The sequence below is a fragment of the Nothobranchius furzeri genome, chromosome 4 (assembly GCF_043380555.1).
Source record: "Nothobranchius furzeri strain GRZ-AD chromosome 4, NfurGRZ-RIMD1, whole genome shotgun sequence".
NCBI lineage: Eukaryota > Metazoa > Chordata > Actinopteri > Cyprinodontiformes > Nothobranchiidae > Nothobranchius > Nothobranchius furzeri.
This window is the reverse complement of record NC_091744.1, coordinates 52,734,198-52,760,055: the sequence shown is the minus strand read 5'-3', so window position 1 is coordinate 52,760,055 and position 25,858 is coordinate 52,734,198. Positions and strand designations below refer to the sequence as shown.

Below are 25,858 nucleotides of genomic sequence, written 5' to 3'. Positions count from 1 at the left end.
CCCCAGCCATTCTTCCCCATCCCCAGACATTTTCCTCCTACTGCTCCCTCACATCATCACACAAACATGCACATAGGAACTTGAGAGGTAAGGAAGTAAGCGGGTGTGAGTATGGATCCCATTTCTACAGTCCTGTGGCAGCCCACCACCCAATTTTACTTGCATATTAAACACTTCCACCAACATTCCATGCAAATACACGCTTAGGTCCTTGGGAGGGAGCACACTCAACGGCATTCGGCAGGGGGATCATTCAGCCTCACCCCGAGTGCCGGTGCCCACTTCCAGTTTTAAACTGCACTTAGATACAGAGGGTTGGGACTGTGTGGTGGCATCGGCTGGTGTAGTAGGCCAGATGATGCCTGCACTGAAAAAAGGAGCCGTAATATGCCTTGCCCAATCATATTCAGCAAGCGTCATCAGGACTAGCTGCTAGTCTGCCACGGAGCAGGTTTGTTCTCCAGCATGTGTTACCATGCTGAATGGGAGGGGCTTCAGGCTAGCCAGGTTGATGTTACTGAATTTGGGGAAGCTACACCATGATTTTCAAAGAGAGCCTGTGTTTTGGGATTAGCTTGATACAGGAATAACTCCCCTGGTCAAGCCTGGGATTTGACCTGTCTCTCAACACAAACAGAAAAAAGAACAAACAAACAAACAAATAAAAACAATGGGCAGTCATGGTAAAAAAAAAAGGCTTAAGCCTGATTTATGCTTCTCCGTCTGTGTCAGTGCGGAGACACGCAACGCCATTATCCGTCCTTGCGTAGGGCTCCGGCAGGCACGCAAGTACATACGGAGTCGAGCCCACTTTTTTAAACATCCGTCGAACGAGACGGATTACGCAAGCTTGTGATTGGTCAGGACGCCGCTGTTGTTTACAGCACCGCCATTGCAAAGAGAGCCGAGGATAACTAGCGGCAGACACGGAGAAGCTTAAAGAATACCTCGCGAAAAAACTAAAAATATGAACGTTTAGTTCCCCGTGACTGGAGGAGTGAAAAGATGCGCAGCAAGCGTTTTATTTGTGGACGGAAATGACAAGAAACGTGGGTTTAGAGGTGGGGAGCGCATGAAGAGGGGGAGAATGAGAGACAAATATGTCCGTGTTAAAAGTCTCTTATATACACAAAAAACACAATATAAACACACGATCTTGGACCGATGGATGACAGGATACCACAGAACAGCGCTACGCCCTCTGTTGTCCTGCCGGGCAATTGCTTTGCAACACTCCCCAGGAGACGGAGAAGTATGAGAGCAAAACGCTTCAGTCAATCCGTGCGTGTCTGTCCCTTGCGGAGCTGACGGAGAAGCATAAACCAGGCTTAACTGAAACACCCAAGTTCCTCTAAAAAAATTTGAAAATGCAAAGTTGAGTGGAAAGGTTAGGGAAGCCCTAGCAATTTTTTATGAATTAAAAGCCATATAGCCCCTATTACAAGGACAACATTGGGTCAAGCATTTGCATGATTATCCTGCTGTGTGAATCAGGTTTTAGAAGATCTTGATAAGGACACCCCTGTTTTTTCCACATGCATTACTATAAAGGCTAAGTTAAGAGTCAGAAACATGTGTGTGGGACCAGCTAAACAACTAAAACATGAGGAGACTGTTTATGTTCTCTTTTGCTATAACTTTCTTTTTAGTTGTGGAATGAAAATCAGCCCAAGCAAAACGCATTTCAAATATATTCATGTACTTGTGTACTTGCTTTGATCTGTGACCTGATGCTGCACTACAACTTTTTAAATACTCTGAGAGTTTTGTTTTTGGGAAGAAAGACATTCTGTCCTCCCTGTAAGATTTAAGAGACAAAAATAATCAATGCCAAGATTCATCAAGGTTATTATGGCAGCTCAAACCCCCACTGAGAACCCCCCTCCCAGTTTTCACCTCAAAAATGTTTTACACCATTTAAATGATGACCAGAGAAGAGGTTGAAAACAACCATTCATTAATCAGTGAAATCATAAAATCTCTAAACTACGGACTATGTGTCTTCACGTCACATGATCACTTCATTATGTCCCTCTTTGTGACTAATGTTTATGGTTGTAAGACAGCAGCTAGAGAGCGATGTAAGAGACTAACGTGATGAATTAAAGACAGATTGTATCAGACAGATTCGGGACTAAATGTCACCAGAGACAACAGAAGACATGACCTTTACCGAAGAGTGGCCAGACCGCTGGCCTGACAGGAATGATAAAAGATGCACATTGAGCCACCCATGTGACCTATTCTGACCTAAAAAATCACTCATAAAGGCTCTGTGGTTACAGTTGCAACTAGATACCACACACACACACACACACACACACACACACACACACACACACACACACACACACACACACACACACACACACACCAAAATGAACTAGAACATCACTTTCAGAGATCTTGAAGCTCATGTAATAAATCAGAGCTCACTCTAGAGAGAAGCCAACTCTGATGCTCTTATTGTGAAAGCCCTATTTAATATAATAAACAGTCCATTTATCCCTGAAGTATCAGCTGAACTCTATTGGATTCACATACATGTACATGGGGGAAAAACCTAAAGCAGGTAAAATTATAGAAGGTAGAATAAAGCACAGATGTGTTCTTTGGAAGGTAAATATTTAATTTGTTCATTAAAAAAGATTATAGAATAGTTTCAATGATTTAAAAAAATATTCTGAATCTTGATTTGATGATTTTCTGTAACAAATTGTGCGCTGGTCTTGTTGTGGGGCAGCAGCATGTTGATTAGCAGCTAAAACTTGGTCCAAGAAGAGGTGGTTTGACACAAAGATGAAATTTAGACTACCTTCTCCTGAAAGGAGAGTTGGATTCCGTTTCTGGAAGTTTCCATGGAGAGCATAAACCACACACATTCTCTTCCAGCCCATGGGTGCCTTACTGTAAAAATTTGACCAATAAGTTGTTTTCTGATCCCGTTTGATATGCATCATGCAGTGGTAATTTCATTGACAAAATATTTGTTTGGCTTTTTTGTGACAAATAAATTTTTGTGCACTAAAACAAAACTTAAACTGAAAAATATACTTCTATAAAGACTAAATTAGGATGAATATTAGGGATGATCTGATCAGGGTTTTTGCTGCCGATGTAGCTTCTATCAGTAACAATCTAACAGATTTAAAACATTAAAAGCTCTAAACATTCTAAATAGTGCGGAAAGAGAAACAAATCTCACAACTTTTTGTGTTGTGAGATTTGCTATCATTAACATTACTTTTATTAGGGATGGACAATATATTGGCATCAGTATCGGTTGATATTAGTCATTTTTTAACATATCGGTATCAGTTCGATAAAAAAACCGGGCCGATATTAACAACCAATATTTTTTCCATCTAGTCTCCATTTGTTTGCCTGTTTCAGAGGGTGAGGGGGTGATGTGTATTTGTTTAGTCATGTGAACAGTGAAGGAAATCATCTCAGAACCGTAAATATGTGTGTTGTGCGTACATAATATCATAAATTCAGCTTTATCAGTATCGGCAAATATCAGTTATCAGCCATAACCGTGTATTAATATCGGATATCAGTATCGGCCCAAAAATTTCGGTGCATCACTAATTATTATTATTGTTATTTTTATTCAAATCTTCAATCGCACAGGCATGTCTTCCAGTGAGGAAGCGGAGCCTGATGACTTTGGGTTGGACTCTCCAATCTCTGGGGCTGAGGTCACTGAGGTTGTCAAAAAGCTCCTCTGTGGCAAGGCTCCAGGCCGGGATGAGATCCGGCTGATGCAGCTCTGCAGTATCGCATATCAGGGGCAGTTCCACTGGATTGGCAGAGTAGAGTGGTCTCCCTATTTAAAAAGGGGTGCTGCAGGGTGTGTTTCAACGTCATGGGGATCACACTCCTGAGCTTCCATGGTAAGGTCTATTCAGAGGTTCTAGAGAGAACGGTCCATCAGACTGTCAAACCTCGGATTCATGAGGGGCAATGTGGTTTTCATCCTGGCCATGGAACACTGGAACAGCTCTATACCCTTATTGGGGTCCTGGAGGGTGAGTGGGAGTTCGCCCAACCAATCTACATGTGTTTTGTGGATTTGGAGATGGCGTTTGGCTGCTTCCCTCGAGGGTGCCCTGTGCTGGGCGGTCCCTGTATGCCCTGTGTCAGAGCTTGGTCCGCATTGCCGGTTCCCAGTGAGAGTTGGACTCCGCCAAGGTTACCCGTGGTCACCGATTCTGTTCATAACTTTTATGAATAGGATTTCTAGGTGCAGCCAAGGCGTTGAGGATATCCGCTTTGGTGACCTGAGGATCGGGTCTCTGCTTTTGCAGATGATGTGGTCCAGTTGGCTTCATCAGAACGTGATCTCTGGCTTTTACTGGAGCGGTTCGCAATAGAGTGTGAAGCAGCTGGGATGAGAATCAGCTCCTCTAAATCCGAGACCATGGTCTTGAGTCGGAAAAAGGTAGAATGCCTTCTGTGGGTCAGGGGTGAGGTCCTGCCCCAAGTGGAGGAGTTTAAGAACCTCAAGGTCATCGCATGATCGACAGATGGATTGGTGCTACGTCTGCAGTTATGAAAAGAGAGCTGAGCCAGAAGGCGAAGCTCTCAATTTACCTGTCGATCTACGTTCCTACCCTCACCTATGGTCACGAGCTTTAGGTAGTGACCAAAAGAAAAAGATGGCTGATACAAGTGGCCAAAATGAGTTTTTTCGACAGGGTCACTGGGCTATCCCTTAGATATAGGGTGAGAAGCTTGGTCATCTGGGAAGGGGCCAGTTGAGGTGGCTCGAGCATTTGATTAGGACGACTCCTGGACGGCTCCCTGGTGAGGTTTACTGGGCACGTCAAACTAAGAGGAGACCTAAAGGGAGACCCAGGACACGTTGGAGAGACTATGTCTCTCGCCTTGCCAGGGAACGCTTTGGGATTCCCCGGAAGAGCTGGCCAAAGTAGCTGGGGAGAGGGAAGTCTGGGCCTCTCGACTTAAGCCGGGCGTACACTGTGCAACTTTTTCACTTTTTTGAGCTGATTTTCCACTCATGCGAGAATCCACGAGATCGGGCCGAGTTTTGCGCCGAGCCACATGTAGTGTACAGGGGGTTACGAGAGGCGATTAACACCACGTGACCAGCTACTGATCAGCAATCGTGAGCTTGCACGGACTTCTGGCGTGTTTAATATTTTGCTCGTCCCTCGTGAGGGTATCGCACTGTTGAAGCGGCGCTGCGAGCAGCTGCAACCCGAAATGTATCAGAACCGCTCACGGCCCATGCACAATCCATCATCAACACCGCTCGCCCGCTATTTCCCTAATAACACACGTTGTTCGATTTAATTTCTACACATTTTTTTACTCACAAAGATTGCCAAGAAAGTGTGTTTGTCGTGTTCATGTCAAATTAAACTGATCACAAAACACAGATTTACTTTTATTTCGTTTTCCTCATCCAACCCCCATAAATCCCTGTGTGTCCTCCTGCAGCACTCCTGAAGGACAACAGGCAAATCAAGACAAAAAAGTCTGACGTGTTGAGTAAAAACTGCTATTTTTAGCATATTTTAGGTGTGACGTGTTGCTACCAGACATACAGTGTGAGCAGTCAGATTGCATCAGAGAACTGGGTCGTGCAGTGTGAGCGCATGACTCGTGAGATCTGCCCTGCAAGGAAGTCGTACAGTTACCCCAAAATTCCACTACCTCCGGCATGAACTCCGCAGCAAAATCGGTCCCGTTGTAGTCAATCAGAGCTGTTCCACTACTGCGGCCGTGCGGCGCAGTGCGTCGCTCCGCCATCCGGCAAAGATAAGATCGATTCTATTTTTGCCGGACGCCGGAGCACCTCCGCAGTCAATGGACAGAAATCACAACCGCCCAACAGGAAAGGGAGCAAGCACAACTTCCGTTTTTCACAATAAATCGATAAACAAAAAGCGTTTTTTGTTTCATATGCACAGGTTTAACAACTTTTAACAACTATCAATGGCGGCTGAACTTTAAATGCACAAAAATAAGCCAAAAATACAGTTTCTACTATCAAAGTAGTCACACTTTGTTGATCCAAACACTGCTGATCTCGCAACACAAATGATGGGCAGATTTAACAGTTCATTTCGATGCTTCTCCCACACAACGGGTGTTTGGATCTAACTTCCGCGTTTATTGCTCGGACTGTATCGCAAGATCTCGAAAGTCCCGCGCATGCCTGTTTGCGCACCTCAGGTCTCCGCACCGGAGTGGAGCCGTTGTAGAGCGGTTACCAGTAAAAATTGAGTTCGGAAGCGAGCGGCTGTGGAAGGCGGGGGCGGAGTGGAGCGGAGGTACTGGAATTTTGGGGTTAGAGCTGAAGCTGAGTGCTACGAGTGAAAAAGTCGCACATTACGCCCGGCTTTAGGCTACTGCCCCTGCAACCCGATAAGCATAAAACAATGGATGGATGGGTGGACAGAATAAACTAATACAGCTGCGTTTTTCACCATAAAAAATACCACACGGTACAATAGCTAGCATACTAAATTTGGGGGTAACAAAGTAAGGGTACCTACTTGTGGATCACTGCCATACAGTTATTCTGCAATCATCTGATCTTAAAGAGCAAATTGTAGGTTAGGGACTCCCATGAACGAATGTTTAGAGAAACATGATATAAACTCGGTTTGAACATCTTTTTACACATATTTAAATTATTTAGGCTTTTAGAGTCGTTTTTGTGAGAAAGGTTTTTTTTGGCCAAACCAAGTGACGTCAGCTGAGGGAGTCCCATTAGCTTAATCAGAGAAAAATATGGATTTTAATGTCGGCTCTGACACAGAGGAAACTTTAAATATTTATAATTATACTTATGATTGACCAGAACCATTAAGTTATGAGTTTGCTGCACGCCCCAGAGAGCAGAGACAAACCAGAGGGAGAAACCATCGGCCAAAGCAGAGAGATTGAGGAGAAGCAGTGGGGGAGCAGCACGTGAGTTAACGATGCTAGCTTAAACTTGCGTGCTAATATCACAGTAATGTACAGATTACGATCATGTACCAGACAAATAAAATAGTATCGTCAGTTAATGAGCGTCTGTCAGCTGTCTCATACTCGTTAATATCCGTTCACTTAATGTAGTTAAGCGCTTAGAGAGAGGGAGAGCGATGCCTGTCATCTGGTTCTGGAGCTCGTGCGGGCTTCTGTGAGCTGGATCCAACCTAGGAACCAGTGAGCCGTTGAGCTGGGATTTTTAAAAGCGGTGCATGATCCTCTCCTGGAGGTCCGCGGCGGTTCTGATCTGGTTCCGACCCAGACACCAACCCCACTGGACCCCTGAGCTGAGAGAGAGACGCCTGCCATTCAATTCTGGAGCGCATGCGGGCTTCTGTGAGCTGGATCCGACCCAGACACCAGCGAGCCAGTCCAGCTGGTATTTTGAAAAGCCGCGCATCCTCTCCTGGTGGTCCACGCGGCGGTTCTGATCCGGTTTCGACAAGGAAACCAGCTGACCTACTGAGCCGCGCGTCTCTTCTTGTGGCTGGTTCTGACGGTGATCTGAGCTCCAGAAATCCACATTTAATTTTTGAAACCCCACCACGGGTCTCCAGAGCCCAGCATGGACCCCCTTGTCCCAGTACCGACTGATGCAGGCTGCCGAAGTTCCGTCTTTTCAGCTGCACAGAACGCCCTCAGGTACGGAGACAGAGACATTGTTTCTCTTATTTGGAAACCCGTGGACTCAATGTCCGGACAGGCTGGAGTTGGTACAGCCTTCAGAAACTTTAGTTCATCAAAATTAACACAATCCAGAACTAGTAAACACACACTGACTCGATAACATGACCTCTCTACCCTAAAACTACCCACTCTCCACACTGAGCTGTGGCAGCCTAGCTTCTAACACCCTTTGGTTACAGCAGAGGTTCAGATTTAGAAAAAAAGAGCCTTTTTAGAAGCTTTGCTGAGAAAGACCACATTTTACTAGAAAAACTCTGCCGTTGTGTATTTTAAAATGAAATGTACACAATAAGCAATTCAAATAGTATTTTTGACAGCATTTTATATGAATTAGAAAAATAAAATGCAATTTGCTCTTTAAGACTTTAGGGGGGAGCCTAAAAAAGGGGCTTTAAATTTTTTTTTTTACCACAATGTAGTTTGTTTGAATGGTTCTTTCCATAACTGTACAATTCACCTTTAAGGGAAAATATTGTTGGACATCATGTGTGGATCACAGCACTACAACATTTTTCTGACAAATTTCAAAATGTTCCCTACTATAAGTTTGTGTTACTTTAGAGACAACCTTAAAATAGAGAGAGATTAAGTTCTTAATGCACGCTGAATTAAAGGTCAGTATTTAGCTCTCTAGACTTAAATTATTTATTTGTTGAAATTTAAAACTGCCCTGAAAGAGGATGTAGTGGATGCAGTCTTCTGGGATTCAGTCATGTTACGGTGTCCTGATAAAGCAGCAGCACTACTTACATAAACAATAGACATGAGTGGGTGGCACGATGCAAGACACTCCAGTTATCGGAGTTTTAAGTGTTGGTTGGTGGCAGTGTTGAAGCAGAGCCTCACACAGTAAATAAAACCTGCCTGCTTCGCTTTGATAACAAGGCACAAATACATTTGTTTCAGTTAAGCAACCAGAAAATAAACATTTGTAAATAGAAGGGAGACTTTTTCATAAACGTAATTCCCTTTAATCCCAATGATGATGGTCTCACCAACATGAAGCAAAAATAAACAATGGAAACAATGACAAGGTGTCAGCAGAAGTTAAATACAAAAGTTTTAATCTCACTGCTCAACAAGACAATGAGTAAACACATAACGGCAACAGCTGGCAAATTGCTCTCACACACAAATACACAGCTAAATTCATTAAGAAGTGAGCTTCTACACACACACACACACACACACACACACACACACACACACACACACTGAATCAGCATGCCTTCACCCACACGCTGAGCAGACCGTCAACTTCATGAATATCAATGCATACTGTACAGAAGCACCTGCTGTACAAAATATAAAGGCTGTTAAGAGTAAAAGAACAGCAACAATACACGCAGCCTGTCAGCTGCAAGACAAATTAAACCACATCACTTACTCTCCATCCCACCGAACCAAACACCAGCACACTCACAGAGGACTCAATGCGTAGAAATAAAAATTTGTTTGCTATAAAATAAAATCGGAGTGCATCGCTACCCCGAAATCAAGATGAGGTTCTTCTACATGGGTTGGGGTTTGTGAGAGAGATGCTTGTTGTCTTTAATTAATGTGGGCCCCTGGTTTGTTGGCAGTCATGTGTGTGTGTGTGTGTGTGTGTGTGTGTGTGTGTGTGTGTGTGTGTGTGTGTGTGTGTGTGTGTGTGTGTGTGTGTGTGTGTGTGTGTGTGTGTGTTTGTGTGTGTGTAGCTCGGTTTATGCTTGACGCATTTACTTTCCGCTTGGTGATGCGGCTCGCGGATGGAACGCGCTTCACAACTCGCATCGTTTATGGTCCATGCGGCTTGTCTCTGCGGTGAGCCAATATTCTCCCAAACTGTAGGGGGAAGCATGGAGCTCTGCGGCATGCATCCAACACTACACCATAGAAGTAAAAATTACTGTTGTTTACAACATGGCATTCCAGCATTTTTTAACAGCGTCCTCGTCTTTTCCGACAGTGCGACCTATTTCTCTCCAAGAATTATTAACAACATGTTGATCACGGTGATCTTTGAGAGCTGAATCATACAAATGTCTGTATTTACGAACCTCTGCCATACTAGTTCTTGCCAGTACACCATGTTTTTCCGTGTTCGACCGTCCGTATGGTTAGAAAATTTCCTAGGTGCGCGGTGTGGAAAGTTTGGGCAGTGCGGAGGTGCGGTGGAGGGGCGTGGTTGTTAAAATGACGCACTTTTGCTGCTTGGAGCCGTGCGAACCTCGCGAACGCATCAAGCATAAACCAACCTTTAACTAGCCAATCAGTAGCAAGGATTTTAATAAAATGGGGCAGGGGTGTGTTTAAGTCTCCTCCAGCAGTGGTTACCAGGACAACCCTTAAATGTTTGCTAAAAAGATGATTCATTAAAAAGTATAAAAGTCTACGTGTTCACTCCTGATGTTCATCCAGACAGTACAAGAAAACTAAAGTGGTAGTTCTGGTCTGTTGAGGAGGATTTCTGGAGAAAACCCAAGGTAAACTAAGGGCTTGATTGTATTTCTCAAACATGACTCTAGCATACAGTACTAATTTTAATTTAAGGCATGACGATGGTTTCTCAAATATTTGTAAACCTTGTTTAGATTTAGGATGAAAAAGATGAGAATTATTTTACTATAAATAAGACTTAGGTGATAAGGTTAAAAAAAACATATCTGAGTTTCCAAAAATATCCTTCTGAAAATCTGCTGAGAGTTCAATCACGCATGACATTTTAGTTACTTTGTGTATGAAGAGTGCAGAACTTTTGTAAAACAAGCATTTGAACATAAGTACACTAATTCATAACAAATAGCATGACATAAGATGAAATATCTTATGTAGGGCTGGATGATAATTCAATAATGATTTTTTATCAGTGTTTCCCTAAAAAAATTCCTCCAGCTGTGGTGCAGCACCACAGCTGAGCTTATGTGGGTGAAGCACTGTATATCTATCAATAGACAAGTGGTGCGATAGAAAAAAAAAGGGTTGTTAAAAGTTTCCTTTCATTTTTCAGCTGGTCACAAAGCTGTGGCTGACTGGCCGTCAGTCTCTGCTGCTAAAACCGTCTCACTCGGCACCAGTGATGTACCACGAACAAAATGAAAAACTTAAAGAGCTGGATCTTGAGAGTCTCACTTAGAGAGAGGATAGGATGCAGTGTCCTTCATAATAGAAGTCTCCAAAAGCAACACTGCTCACAGCTGCCTTTGTTTACGAACTCAAAGACAGCACAGAGTACGAACTTCTCTGCGAGGTGAAGGCAGGAAGTCTGAAGCTGAGGCTTTAATTGCAATCCTCATGAAGAAAGCATTATGATGAAAGGCATCAGGTTCAGGAGCTGCTCAGCCCAGAATCAAAAGGCCTGCAGAGGAGATCAATGTAGCAAAACAGAGATAGTTTTCTCCAACAGCCACTTGGGCCAACTCCTCTGGGGGAATCCTAAGGCGCTCCCTGGCCAGCCGAGAGACAGTCCCTCCAGCGTGACCTGGGTCTTCCTTTGGCCCTCCTCTTAGTTGGACGTGTTCAGAAAACCTCACCAGGGAGGCATGCAGGAGGAATCCTAATCAGATGCCCGAGCCACCTCAACTGGCTCCTCTCGACGTAAAGGAGCAGCGGGTCTTCTCCGAGCCCCTCCCGGATGACCAGTCTACTCACCCTATCTCTAAGGGCTCTACGGGAGCCCAGACTGTGACTGAGGCGACACTATGGACTGATTGGCCGGCTGGAATTACGCCTATTGCCTTCGATCTGCAAGAAGAATGAGCCAGTGGGGGGTTTCCCGCATGTGCGATTCATTTTCGTGCTGGATGCTGTTGAGTAAACTTCTGTCTGTAGCATGGAGCTGCCGATCCGGAGCTGCCGATGTGGGAACGGGAGAAGAGAATAGCTCTGTGTGTGTGTGCGCCTGTTCTCCAAATCGGGAGCTCTTGCCCTGGCGAGCAGGTAGCTGCTCAGGGGAGAAATCAGTGAGTGTGTGCGAGTGTGGCACAAGATCATGAGGACACACACAGCAAATTAATAAAATAACGTGGTTCAGAGTCTCCAAAAGCAACACAGCTCATGTCTGCCTTTTGTTTACCTTATGGAGTGCACTTTCCTGCGTGTATTAAACGCTGCCCACAGGCTCGGGATTTTCGCATTCCTGACAAGTCCCTTGAACACTACGCCGCCCGTTCGAGACCAAAATCACACCATCCAGCCCGACCGTGCCGATGCTAATGTGTAAGCGCCACATGTCTCCTGATCTGAACCCAATCAAACACCTGTGGGGAATTCTGAAGTAATATGTCGCCCATTTGTTCATTCCATGGCTTGGACTATGCTGACTGTGCTGTCCTTTAAAATCATGGTGGTCATACAAAATACTAGATGTGGTAGTTTTGTTGTGGGGTGTATTATTTTTTGCTTCCAACAATTTTAGTAAAACTGAAGATTTAATGATATAACTTATATTATTAACCTTAATTTCATGTTATGGAGTTAGACAAGTGTTCAATAAAATCCACCCTTGTGAAAATTCAGGAAATTGTTTTTTGTTCATTGAGCTTCTGATTAAAGTGGGTGAACTCATTAATGCTGAGCCGTATATCACTGCTGAGGTCCAAAATGTTTGGAAGCCTCTGGGTTAATTGTGCATTAAAAAAACACTGTTAAAGTGAATTTGTGTGTCCTCATGATCTTGTGCCACACTCGCACACACTCACTGATTTGTGCCCTGAGCAGCTGCCTGCTCGCCAGGGCAAGAGCTCCAATTTGGTGAATTTGCACTAACAAGCAGATTATACTTACAGTAACTGTTGTCTGACCTGTTTTGCAGAGAACATTTTTCTGCTCAACATCTGACTACTTAAACACCAAACCAGGTCTTCATAACCGTCATTGCTCTGTTGTCTCAACAAGGATGCCCACCTTCACCTACTCCATACTGCAGCAGCTTTAGTCCAAAGCTGACGCAGCTTGACAATATTCATCAGCATACACAATACTGATATGTATAGTAGGCCAGCATAGTCAAAATCTCTACAGTTGACTAAACTGATATAATTTATATGGCATCCTGTTTATTGTACATTACTAGTGGCTACATGTCACACACTCTCACATAGTCTCACACAGTTTTAAACCTAGTTTCAAGAATTTAGACAAGGTGACTGAGATGGTAGCAGAGTCAGCCTGAAGTATGTCCCAGTCCATCTCTGATGCTCCCCACCCATCATTAGAATTTTGTTTGTTTTTCACAGATCTGGCTCTCCCTTTGGGTGTTTTTAGGGTTCCAAGCCCAACGGGCATTGGAACCCTATTGTTTTGGTATGGATTTTTCATCATTTATCATTTATTATTATTCTTCTCTGCTAATTCCATATGGGTGCAGGAGCCAGAAAATGCCAGGAAAAATCTAACATGGCAGTTTGAGAAAATCCTGACCGCTACTCAGATTCAAAACTTCATACCCAGAAAACACTAGGTGGCGCTATTGTGAAGGTCGATACATTTTACCTAATAACTCCCAAACCATAGGCCTTATCTTCAATAAACCATAGGCCTCATCTTCAATAACTTTTTAATGTTCTTGATCCTTGGGTCATTCTGCATCTTTTTTGTATTGGCCACGCCCATTTCCGCCTAAAGAGATTTTTTGCAAAATCGCAAAAAAACACAAAATCTATTTTTAATAACCAATTCATCATGTTTTGTCGAATCAACTTCAAACTTTGACATATGATCTATAGACTAAGTTAAGTCGTTGTGATAAAGAAAAATTTGGAATTATTGAAAATTGGGCTAATGACACCATGTCAAATTCAGCGTGCTAGCTAGCACACGTCCTAATTGATGATATCTCCATCATTTTTCAAGATAAAATGATGAGACTCTAGAAACTTACAAAGTATGAGCGGTAAGCCCTATCTACCAAATTTTGTTTGGATTCACCAATAGGGGGTGCTTAAGAGTCAAAAAGTTTGTTTCAGCAAAACGGCTGGATGGATTTCCACAGAACTTGGCAGATATGTTAATCATCAGACCCTTAAGCTATATTTCGAAAATGATTAAAAAGGGGGCGTGGCTTATAGGCTTTAAAATTTTTCGCCCTTTTACTCATGAAAAATATATATTCTATAAAGTTACAATTCATGTCAGTCATAGTGACATCTACAATCACAAGAAAAAAAATTGAATTTTGTCCAATAGGCGGCATTGTTGTACCCAAAACTTTTTTTGGCATGTTTCTCCCCATTTCTTCAGTTAAAAAAAAAACAAATGATCTCATCCTGTATGTTCACTGAGTCAGCCAAATTTAGATGAGTATTTTAAAAAATGTTTTAAACTTATGCAAATTAGTAGAAATTTGCATAGTAAGTCAAACATACTTTCGTCCCCGCCATCAAATACAATCAAATAAAAACTTTGCCTGACAAGAGAGGAGGAGCGGCTGACCAAAAGATGTGGACGAATTTAGGATATTTTACTTATTTTGGGAAATATGACTTTTTAAAAAAATTTTTTTTTGAATGAAAAAGTTTTTTTTAGTATAACTTCAAAAGATTTTGACATTTTTCAAAGCTGTTCATAAACACCATACCTAAGGCAATTCAAGTGTTTATCTTGATTTTCAGCTTGATTTAACAATAGGGGGCACTATAAATAGGAAGAAATTATACTGCTCAACCGGCTAAATGGATCTGCGTGAAACTTAGTGGTTGTCATCATTATAGTCTTAAGACTACAATATCAATATGGTAATGATCGATCAAAGTGGGCGTGGTTCACGATCATTTAAATTTTAAAATTTGAAACATTTCCTAAAAATCATTATTTGCATGTAAGAGGCAAAGATTTTTAGGTTGTGTTAACTGCATTAGCATTGAATTAAAATCACAAAGATCGCAGCTCCACGAAGAGGTTTGCACTTTATATTTATGAAAATACATTTTTAGGCGAGCAGTAGTAGCGCAAATTCCGTTATGACAATCTTCTTGAAATTTAGCACAGAGTTCACTCTTATGTGGCTTATGAAACACATAAAATGTAGTCTTGATTTTAGCACCCCCTTGTGTTTAATATTAGGACCTATTTTTATTGACAGCCACTAATGCAAATATTATTTTCTTGTCAGATAAGTAGGGTTGGGCATCGAGAATCGATTGGAACCGGTTCCAACTGTTCAATTTTCTCGGAATCGCTCAACTTTTTTTTTTTTGATTCCTAGTTTCGATTCCTAGAAAGCCGATGGAAGAGGAATCCGCAGCTGATCTCCGTGAAAAAAAAACGTGATCTGCAAATTGTGATCAACATTTTTCAGAGCTGATCATACAAGCTGTCTGTGTGCAGCACGAGTCCCCCCTCCCCCCACCCGGATATAAACAAACACGTCTGCTGAACTTTTACTCCGTAATGTAAACTTTAACTCCTGCAGCGTAGAGGAAACGTGTTAAATACGTCAACACGGTGGATTTAATAGAAGCTTTAAAGAACAAACTCTGGACGGTGTGAGGTGAGTTAGTCTCACTGCAGAAAGAAAAACACACACAGAGCATCAGCAGTCAGACATGTGAGTGTCAGAAGGCTGAACAATAACCTGTAGAATTATTAAAGTCACCATGCTAGAGAAGCTTATCTGTGGTGGACCACACCAGCTTCTGCCACAATAAATCATTTTAATTTTAATAATAATAGTAATAATAATAATAATAATATTAATAAATGACACACAAAGTTGTGAACATTTTAATTTCCTTTCTGAACTATTTCTGTTGAGTTTTAATGTTTAAAATCTGTTAGATTGTTACTGATAGCAGCTACATTTAAGTTTCACTTCCTGTTCTGACTGAACGCTGCTGCAGCATGGAGGTGTAGTTCTCAGTCATCCTGGACATGATCATCCTGAGAGTTTTAGTTGAAAACAGCTGGACGTTTCTGGATATGTTGGAGACATTTAGCCTCTCATCCCAGAGGCTTCTTCCAGACTTTGGTTGTGGTCAGAAACAAACACACTAGTTGTGATGCAAGTCTTTTTCTTTTTTTCTCCAAAACATGTTTTTGTCTAAATGAAGGTGATGTTGTTGTTCATAGAGTTAAAATTCATGTTGGAGTTAAGATTATTTCATCCAGTAGGACCTGTGGTTAGCTAGCTCATGTAAAGCATGTTGTGTCTTCAAAGAATCAGAATCGGGATTCGATAGGAACCGGAATCGAAACGAGGAATTGGAATTGGAATCGGAATCGTTCAAAATCAAGCGATGCCCAACCCTACAGATAAGTTCAACTTTTATGATCCTTATAAAAATATAAGCAGAAGTCTCACATCACAAAGGTAGTCTGGGAATATTTTGAGATTTTTGTCCAAAAGCATAGATTTTTAATGACATTTTAACTTTAAGCCAGTTTTTCTGTATAGTTGGATAAAACAGTAAATAATTTGTATTAGAACGTTTTTTAGGTATACAGTAAATATAAACCATTTACAACATTGCACATGTACTTATGGTGATCTGACATTTTTCTACTAATTTTATAAAGTAGCACTATTTTTTATGAATATTTTAATTTTTGGCGTGACCCTTATAATTATATTTACCAATTTTTCTTGAGAAAAGCTTTGAATCTACTGATTTAAAAAAAAACAGCACTGTATTCTGCAGGTTAGCATTGCCATGTCAGAATATTTTGGAAATTTTATGATGATTTATGGATTTTTCAGGATTTTTAAAAATCATTTGATCAGTAAGTCACGCAATGTAAACTACTAGTTTTTGTTGAAAATCTATTAAATCTAGGGACATTATCAAGTATTTATGCTATTCCTAATATACTCTTGATGTATAGATTATTGTTTGGTAATCTTTAGATTAAATATGGATTTAAGAATAAAGATTTTGTTTCGGTCTGTTTATTTATCAATCTCAATATTTTTATTTTTATTTAAAAATATTTAATTTACAAACAAAATGACAAAACCTGATTTCTCATGACCCCATGATGATCCAAGAATATTTAGGAAATTTCTTTAAAAAGAATACATTTTTAATTAATTTAAAAAACATTGCAGTAATATTGCCTCTTGCAAAGACTTACGTCTCGGCCCGGCCGCTCCGGTCATCACAGGATCGTCGGCTAGCAGTGCCTACACCACGCTCAGGACAATCCAGACTCTTCTCATGCATCGTTCCACAAATGTGGAATGACCTTCCAAGCACTACAGAACAGGGGCTTCCTTTTCAATTTTCAAGAAACTCCTGAAGACCCTGCTCTTCAGAGAGCATCTTCTAAACTAGCACCCTCCCTGCACCCGTCCCTCCTCTCTACCATCCACTCCTTGTTCCCTCCTCTCCATGACTGATGTCAAGTTGTTGTTATTGTTGTTGTTGTTAGCCTCAAGGGCAACATGCCGATTATCACTTGTAAGTCGCTTTGGACAAAAGCGTCTGCTAAATACATAAACATAAACAATAATGAAATGGTACATGGCCTGTATTTGTACAGCATCTTAGTAGGGTTCAACAACCCTCCAAGGCGTTAAACAACACAATCAGTCTTTCACCCATTCACACACACTGTCACTCACTGGTGGGCATGACCTACACTGTAGCCACAGCTGCCCTGGGGGGCATCGAGAGACGAGGCAACATTGTCTGGTCAGAGTCGGGATTGAGCACACAACCTTCAGATTATTGGAAAATGCGCTCGACCTCCTGACCTACTGCTGTCCCATACAGCACGACTTAATTGACTAAATGTCCACGATCTTTAAAAAGTAAACAATGGAAATGGATTGTAATGGGGATTGAGATTTTATCTATGCCTATGAAAGATTTTCCTATTGGCTGTGCAAAAGGTTCAAGGAGATTTCCTGAGTGTTCATTTCATTCTGCCAGTTTAGAGAGCTGACACGACGCCTGCAGGAGTCTTTCATCCATTCAAACACCCAGTCACACGCTGGTGGAAATGAGCTACAATCTAGCCACAGCTTCCCTGGGGTGCACTGAGAGGCGAGGCAGCATTTTCTGGTCAGAGTTGGGATCGATCCTTCAACCGTTCGATTACCGCACAAGCCGCTCCACTTCCTGAGCTAATGCTGTCCCATGCAGCACATACCATACCATAACATACCATACCAAGTTTATTTATATAGCACATTTAAACACGGCATGAGAGCCGACCAAAGTGCTGAACAAAAACACACAATAAAACTATCAAAAATAAAAACTAAAACCATTAAAATCGAGTAATCCAACTCGAAAAGAAAAGGAGAAAGAGAATAAGTTAGACTGAATTAAAAGCCAACGAATAAAAGTGAGTTTTTAAATGAGACTTAAAAAGGGAAAGAGAGGAAGAGAGTCTGATCAGGAGGGGCAAGTGGTTCCAGACAAGTAGCCAGGTGCTAAGTTATTGAGGGATTTAAACACAAAAACCAGGATCTTAAACTCTATCCGGAGATGGATGGGGAGCCAATGGAGATTTGCTAAAACCGGTGTGATGTGTTCTCGCTGCCTGGTGCCAGTCAAGAAACGAGCTGTTGTGTTCTGCACAAGCTGAAGTCGAGCGAGAATGGAGGAGGAGATACCAAAGAGCACTGAATTAGAATAGTCGAGACGGGAAGTAATAAATGCATGGACAACTGAATGGAGATGACGCCTTTTTAAAACGGGCTTAACTTTAGAGACGCCTCAGGTGGTAATAACAGGTCTTAACTACCTGGTTGACATGAATGTCCATTTTTAGTTTAGCATCCATCACAACCCCTAAGTTTGTGACACGGGTTTTCAACCAACTTGTGATAAAAGGAAGGGTCAGTTGGGGACTTTGAGACATGACTTCACTCATTAAATCTTCACGTTCTTTAATAAGAAAACAGTGGAATTTGATTGTAATCACGATTGAGAAGTCAGCCATGCCTATGAAAGATATGTGTATAGGCAGTGCAAAAGGTTTAATGACGTATCCTGTTACTTTCATTGCGCTGGTTGGTGAGCTGACGGGACGCCAGCGAGCGAATATGTTTTTGGGGCGGGGGCTACGTGAGGAATGGCGAAAGTGAGGGCGGGGCCGGGAGGGGGACTGGCGCTGGTTGGCTTGGACCCCGTTGATAACTGCTTGCAGTTCTAGTTTTATGTTGGAATTTGCCGAATTGAATTAGAAATCCATCTGAAAACCCACTCTAATACCGATGGTAGTAGTTTGACATGCAGTCTGTGAAATCAGTCATATTTCGGCTCGGGTTTGAGAGCTCCTTAAGACAAAATCCAACCATTTCTGCAGATTCTTAAGGAAGAATGGACATGAATCATGTTCCTCTTGCAGACAAAAAAATAATTTTTGGGTTCTAGGCATTGTTTAAAGTGCTGACTAGATAATTAAGAAATCACTTCTTCACAACTGTGGAGATTACAATCCCTGCTAGCTACACAAAGAGACTGGTTGTTAGCGTTTACAGTCCAGGGGAGGAGGGATAAGGAAAGACTACCTGAATGGGGAGGAGCAGGTCGTGATGATGCAGCAACAACTCCATCCATCTGAATGTAGACTGCTGGGCACGCAAGCTAGGATTTGCAGCTGAGACAGGAAAATGCATGTGTGACTCCAAAAACAGTTTTGGGGTGTTTTTCATCAGGAAATAATATAACATGATCAAAAGCTCCAAAAAGTGGATTTGGCATAATATAGCACCTTTATTGAAACTGTATTTAAAACAATTCAATCAATTAATCAATCAATTTATTTATAAAGCACATTCCTGCCACCAATCAAGGCAGCCCAAGGTGCTGAACACAACACAGTACAAAAGCCAGAATAAGAACATTAAACAAGGAAAATACTGAATATTAAATAGAATTAAATATACACTGAATAAAACCAAGCAATATTTTTCTGTGAACCCTGCTTGCCAACTCAATAAAAGCCAAGCAACATTTATAAACCTCTACATAAAAAGTCACCTACATTCAAAACCATGGAACAAACAAAAGCCAACATTAAAAATTAGATTAAAATAAATAAAACCATGACAGCACAATTCCAGCAAGTTACTTAAGAGAACTTAAGTACTGATGCTGTCAGACTTTAAAACTCCAAATGGAAGCAGACTGCTTCATGTCAAGCTAAACAAGTAGACAGACTTGGAGAATTCGTGCCTATTTTATTTATCTGACATCAGCAGATGAATATCTCCATTAGGGCTAGCCAATAATTCAAGAATGATATACATCTATAGTAATGGGATAGGAAAAACAATTAGACAATAAAAACTTCAAAAATATATTTCCTTTCTGTTTTGATTGTAGCCAAATGAGTATGTTAATATTAGAGTCATTACTTGTTCACAATCAAAAACAAATGCCCAGGGCTGCACTTAACATATATTTTCTACATTTTTTCTATAGTTACCAATAATTATCGCTATCAATCAATCAATTAGGAATTTCTTTTATCAATGCGCTTTTATTCTACATTATCCTAATCTCCATTTTGTTTTTTGTAATGCTTTAAGTTTCTCTTCTCTTAATAAACATGATAGGTTTGTAAAGTTTCATCTGAATGAAACAAGACTTTGAAGAAATGACACCAAAGGAGGACCAGAGAGGTTTGGGCCCTTTTCTTTAAGTCACTAAGTTCATTTTGAACAGAGACCAATAAGAGAAAGTGATCCTTGTTGTTTATGCAAATTGGGATCTTCCCCTCTTTGATCTGTAGCCACAGCAGAACACGAGGGAAGTTTCTTACTACTTCTAAACACCCAACAGCACAATTGAAAAGTAGATCTCTACAAGCAGATCTCCACACCTTGGTATCTAAAGGACTATAATACTGACAGCAGCACCAACAACAAAGTGCCACGTCACTGTTGGGCCTTTCAGGTTGCATAAATGAGAAAAGGCTTGCAGTTCCTTTGAGGGACCTGGAGATTTCAGAGTCTGTGGGCTGGTATGCACCATTCCCACAGGTTTTAATGAGAAATTCCCCTGACCTCTGTCACCACATTTCCTGTTCTAATAACCACTTTTACACAACTTTAAAAGTAAAAATCAATAACCTTTCAAGCAGAAACAAAAGGGAAACTGCCCGTGCTGACCTTTTTTTTTTTTGATCAAGTGTAAATGATTGTTTAGGTACTGAAGCATCTGCTGTCTCTGATTATTGTCCGTAACCCAAATGGAAAAGCATGACAGTAGGTAAATACCATTATGACCCCATAAGCTCTGAATGCTAAGTAATCACAACCAACATAACACAAAATACAAAAAAGTATCCCTGATTGAAACTAACCATCTGAAGGACTCACTACTTAAAAAACCAAACCTATAGGAACCAAGTTGTTGTGGTTAATAAACACACTGTAACTGCCTTAGGTTTACTAGCAGTTTAACATTCAAACTCAACTAATCATAACTAGAAACATCTAATCCTGTTTCTTATTTCATTCACACATTGCAGCAATGTAGAGTTGAAACAACTTAATTAAATTCATTCAAGTACAAAACATCCTCGAGGCAAAATGAATAGGTCCAATGCTTCGTTTAAACCAGGTGACTGCACACCGCTCAGTGATCACATGATTCATTGGGAAAGTTATTCCCTCATTAGTTCATAACTTCATATAAACTACAGAAATGTAGTTATTTAGGATTTAAACAGATTTCCTAACTGTCTTTATAATAAAACAGCACCGCTTCTTCAGTCACTCTTGCTAACAGGAGAGAATTAAAAGTCCGTATAAGATTTCTAATTATAGCCAATTCAGCTGAGATGAATCAAGTCCTTTTTACAGAACTGTGATATTCTTATTAAAGGAACTGGTGAACTTCTGCATTTTAGCACAAGGGACTCAAAATATCTTAGCTAGAACACACCTGCCTTGAAACTAATGAAGAATCAAAGGCATTTTTGTACAAGAACACAAAGTCTTCAATTGCTAAACGACACAATTCTCTGGCTGACCAAGCACTGAGTTTCAGGTTACTATCATTTAGGTCTGTATAAGTCCAACGTTTGCCTGGCCCAAAAAAAAGTCGCCACCAAAATGTAAAGGTCGAATATGGAACATGGACACTATTGCAACATCTAGTGTTTAGAGGTGATAGTGCAACAACAGAACACATTTCCAGCCGTCGGGGTGTTGGCTCACTGCTGATATGTGAAGTGCACAATGTCCAGTGACGATTTATACAGGGTAAGGACTACTTTCTACTAATACAGTGAGTACCCTACGGAAATCTAGCGCCACGACTATGAAATCACCCCTCCCTCAAACAACCCCGTTTTCACGGCCGACACACGACACCAAAACTCTTCGGGTGCTATTACCCTCTTCCTCGCTCTCATGGCAGCAAAACGATCCACAAATTTAACAACCCACCCCCACCCCTCCCGCAAGGCAGTGAAACGGTCTCGAGCGTGCATGTATGGGCGTGGCACCCGTGGGGGATGCAGGTGTCTTAACACAGACACTTTATGTAATGAGCTTAAACACCCTTACTTTTCCTGCAGTTTAGCTCTAAAAAATTATTATCAGTCCGGTCCCTCCGGGTTTCTCTCATTGTTTGCCCTCTCCCCCTCTCTGCTAGCTATTGCTAATTGAAACTTTGCACACCGGTGTTACGTCAGTATTCAGATTGGTTTTGTTGTTGAAACATGTTTCTCCACCGCTCTGCACCGAGCAAGCTGCAAAAATGCGGGCCCTCATTACAATCTCGCTCCTGTGGTGCGCTCTGGGTTTGTTTTAATACAAGCCACAGATCTAAGTTGTGTTTATTTATCCAACAGCGGGCAGAACCAGGATCCAGCTGGGGAAATTCCTGGTGACCTGGTTTGAGCTTGGTGTTTGTTTGTTTGTTTTTCGGGCCGGTGTTACTCTGTTGATCACCTGCTGCTGATGAGAGGATTTCTCCTGTCAGGAACAGGTGAGCTGCTGCCAACCCTAACCCAACAAGCTTCTGTTCCTAGAAACACGTTCTACGCCCAGACTGTAGTGACCTGTTATTTATAATTTTATAATTAATGTTAAGTAAATGCACTGAACCCACAAGTGATGGAAAATAAGATTAAATAAGCCTGAATATTTTCTTCCACAGCTCAGCTCTGTCAGAAATAAGCAGACGTCTGCTTCAGCTGGACAATATCAAATATAAAAAGTGTTCACAGATAACAAATCTTTTAATGAAGAAACAATGTTGTTAATCATTTTTCATTTTAATATTGACTTTATTTCATTTCTAAGGTTTGGATGTCTGTGAACATTACAGAATTTTCTGATTGGTGTAAATAATACACAATATTATTAATAACAAGTCTGGATGTGGTTTGGTCTGAGGTTGGGTTGTCACGGTAACCGGTGTAGCGGTAAACCCCGGTAAAAAAGTTCACAATAATAATAACAGTCTTGTTTTAAAAAAATCTATATTATCTCGGTGGGTTACCGTGGCTGCGGTGTAGGTGCGGTGACCCTTACCAGCCACCGTATCATCTGCTGAAGTTGCCGGCAGCACATGCGCACTTTGATGTTTACAACCAAAACTTTGTTGAAGCTGAAGCTGAAATAATGGCCAAAGGAGGAGACGGCAGTGCTCAGGACATTTATTATCCCTCAAAGAAGACAAAGTGGGAAGTACGGGCATCTTTTCAATATTTGAAGAATGCCGAGGGACAGTTGATAGAAGACGGCTATCCTGTTTGCAGCACGTGCAGAAAAAGTGTCTGTGAAAGGCAGCAACGCTTCAAATCTCAAGACACATCTGCGTGACCATCACCCACAACTCTACAGTCAACGCAAGGCAAGCTAACGTTAGCGTTTTAGCTAAAATGCGTGATCCGAGGATTTGGGTTGAGGGAGAATGCAACGAGTCGCTAAATAAAGCAGCCGCAGCGCCGCTACCTGCATATAAACCGTGTCGCGGACACCCCCATGTTGAAATGACGCTATGCATTACGGGCTCGACACACGGGAGGCGACATCGCCTCTCCTCCATTCATTTTCAATAAGACATGCGCGACAAAGCGATAATCGCCGGTCTCCCTCCTACCAAGCGAAACGCGAAAAATGTGCGTGAGAAATTTTGCGCTCGTGCACGTGTCGTGCACAGGCGACCCAGCGATGCGATCCCAGAAAGTTGAAACAATTTCAACTTTTCGTCGCTGTCGCTCGGACGAGGACCAATCAACGGAGGTTTCATTCACTGACTAATGAGCGGACAGGATGCTCCATACATCTCCAAGCAAACATGGAGAAGTTGATTATTATTATGTTTTATAGTAAAATCAGAAGTAAGATTTCACATAACTCTAGCAGCACCTTGTGAAACATCAAATCTACCACTTTTTTAACTCTGAACCGCTTAAATAACCTTAATTCCCTCCAACCTGACACAGCCAAACAAAACAACGGAAGTGTCGATTTCGCCATGGAACAGAACGCGTAGACGGCGTTGCCGCTGGCCGCTGCCGCGTATCGCCTCCCGTGTGTCAGGTAATAAAAACGACAGCGACAAATTTTGCTGATCGCGGTCGTTTGTCGCCTCCCGTGTGTCGAGCCCATTACAGGGCTCCCAGGGGCAGATAAGAGTTGGTCTCTCTCCGAGAATAATTATGAATTCAACAATAGTTACTGCCGTATGACATTTTCCTAAATCTGCAAAGCTCACTGGAAGGACACAAACCGAGGACAATATGTTCCTGATATAGGGTTTATTACTCAAGTAAGGGTAAAAAAGTATCTGATTAGAAGGCTACTTGAGAACTGAGTATCATCTGATCTAATATTTTTAAATGATGACATCAAACAGACAAAAAATAAGAAGTTATGGGTAAATATTGCTATTTTAAAGACTAATGGGAAAAAACAAACAAACAAATAAACAACATAATTACAAAATAACATATTTTAGGCAAAATTTAGACACTAACTGAGGACAATATTTCCTGACATACAGGGTGTATTTAATTGTGTGAAAATGTAGCACGTCTAGGGCTGGGCGATATGGCAAAAATAGAATATCACCATTTTTCCAATATTTTATCACGATTTCGATTTTATCACGATTTTTTATCCATGAATAGCTTAACTTCAATTGTGTATTAAAGAAGAGAAACATTGAATAAACATTTATTCGTATTAGGGATAATCAACACAGTGCTAACACACTTATATTTTAAACTCACACCAGAGATGATAAAAGCCCTGAGAGAAACAATTACAAAAATCAGTTTTTCTCGTTTTTCAAGTAACTTAACATAAATTAAAATCGTAAACATATTTAAAGTGCAAACATGTCAATTGCAAACGTATTGTGCAAACATTAACTTGTTCAAAATACTATGTAGCTCCCAGTTGCTCATGTAGTGGATAGTTAAGCTCAAATACGGCTCTGATGTGCGGCTGGACCAGAGATCGCTTGTGGTAGCAAAAAACTGCGCATTCTGAATATTTTCTGCAACTCTCACTTTGCATTCAGCGTACATGCGTGGAATGGCGGTGTTCGAAAAATACTTGCGGCTGGAAAACTCGTAGTGCGGATCCAATGTTTTTATAATTTTCTTAAATCCCACTCCTACTGTTCGCGCGGGACACAAATCTTTAACCAAGTGGTACGTCACTGCATCTGTCACGCTGTTCCATCGTCTGCTGTCTCTGTCGTAAGGAGTGTTTTGTGTGTGTTTATGTTAGCGTTTGCTGTCTGGAAGAAGCACTAGCCGCTGCCGCCGCAGGCTTTTTAGCTTTAGCTGCCAGCTGGCTCTCATTGTATTGTTTGGGATGCCTTCTTTTCAAGTGATTAAACAAGTCTGTGGTGTTGCCATCACTTGCCTTGACGCTCTCCTTGCAAACTTTGCAAATGACGTTTCGCTGCTCTTTGTCATCTGGTGAAAAACTAAACCAGTTCCATATAATGGATAGGGATGGGTACCTTTGACATTTGAATCGATCCGGTACTAATTCCCGGTACCTACGAATCGATACCGGTAATTAACGGTACCAATTTGATACTTTTGAGTGTTTCATATTTTAATTCTCTTTTATAATTAAATATATATTTTTCTCAATATATAACAATATTTGATAAATATCACGATAAATAACATTCAACTGTTTGTATTTTAACATTGTCCTTGTAGTTTTATAAGCTGATAATTAAACTGAAGCAAACATCTTTACTGTGAACTAAATTTACTGTGTATCTTCATTCCTTTGGCCATCTTTGTT

The 25,858-nt window shown here is 41.3% G+C and overlaps 1 protein-coding gene across 9 annotated transcripts in view; it reads right to left on the bottom strand.

Moving 5' to 3' along the window:
- The window catches only part of LOC107395255 (suppressor of tumorigenicity 7 protein homolog), a 124,001-nt gene that overhangs the window by 59,180 nt on the left and 38,963 nt on the right, over positions 1 to 25,858 (bottom strand). For 6 of the 9 annotated variants that reach the window (XM_054732760.2, XM_054732755.2, XM_054732756.2 and 3 more), the window contains one exon: positions 19,133 to 19,221. The exons of the other annotated variants lie outside the window; for them this stretch is intronic. In XM_054732760.2, the coding sequence (XP_054588735.1) occupies positions 19,133 to 19,181 (49 nt within the window). In that variant the 5' untranslated portion in view covers positions 19,182 to 19,221. The remainder of the gene's footprint in view (positions 1 to 19,132; positions 19,222 to 25,858) is intronic. 9 annotated transcript variants of the gene reach the window in all.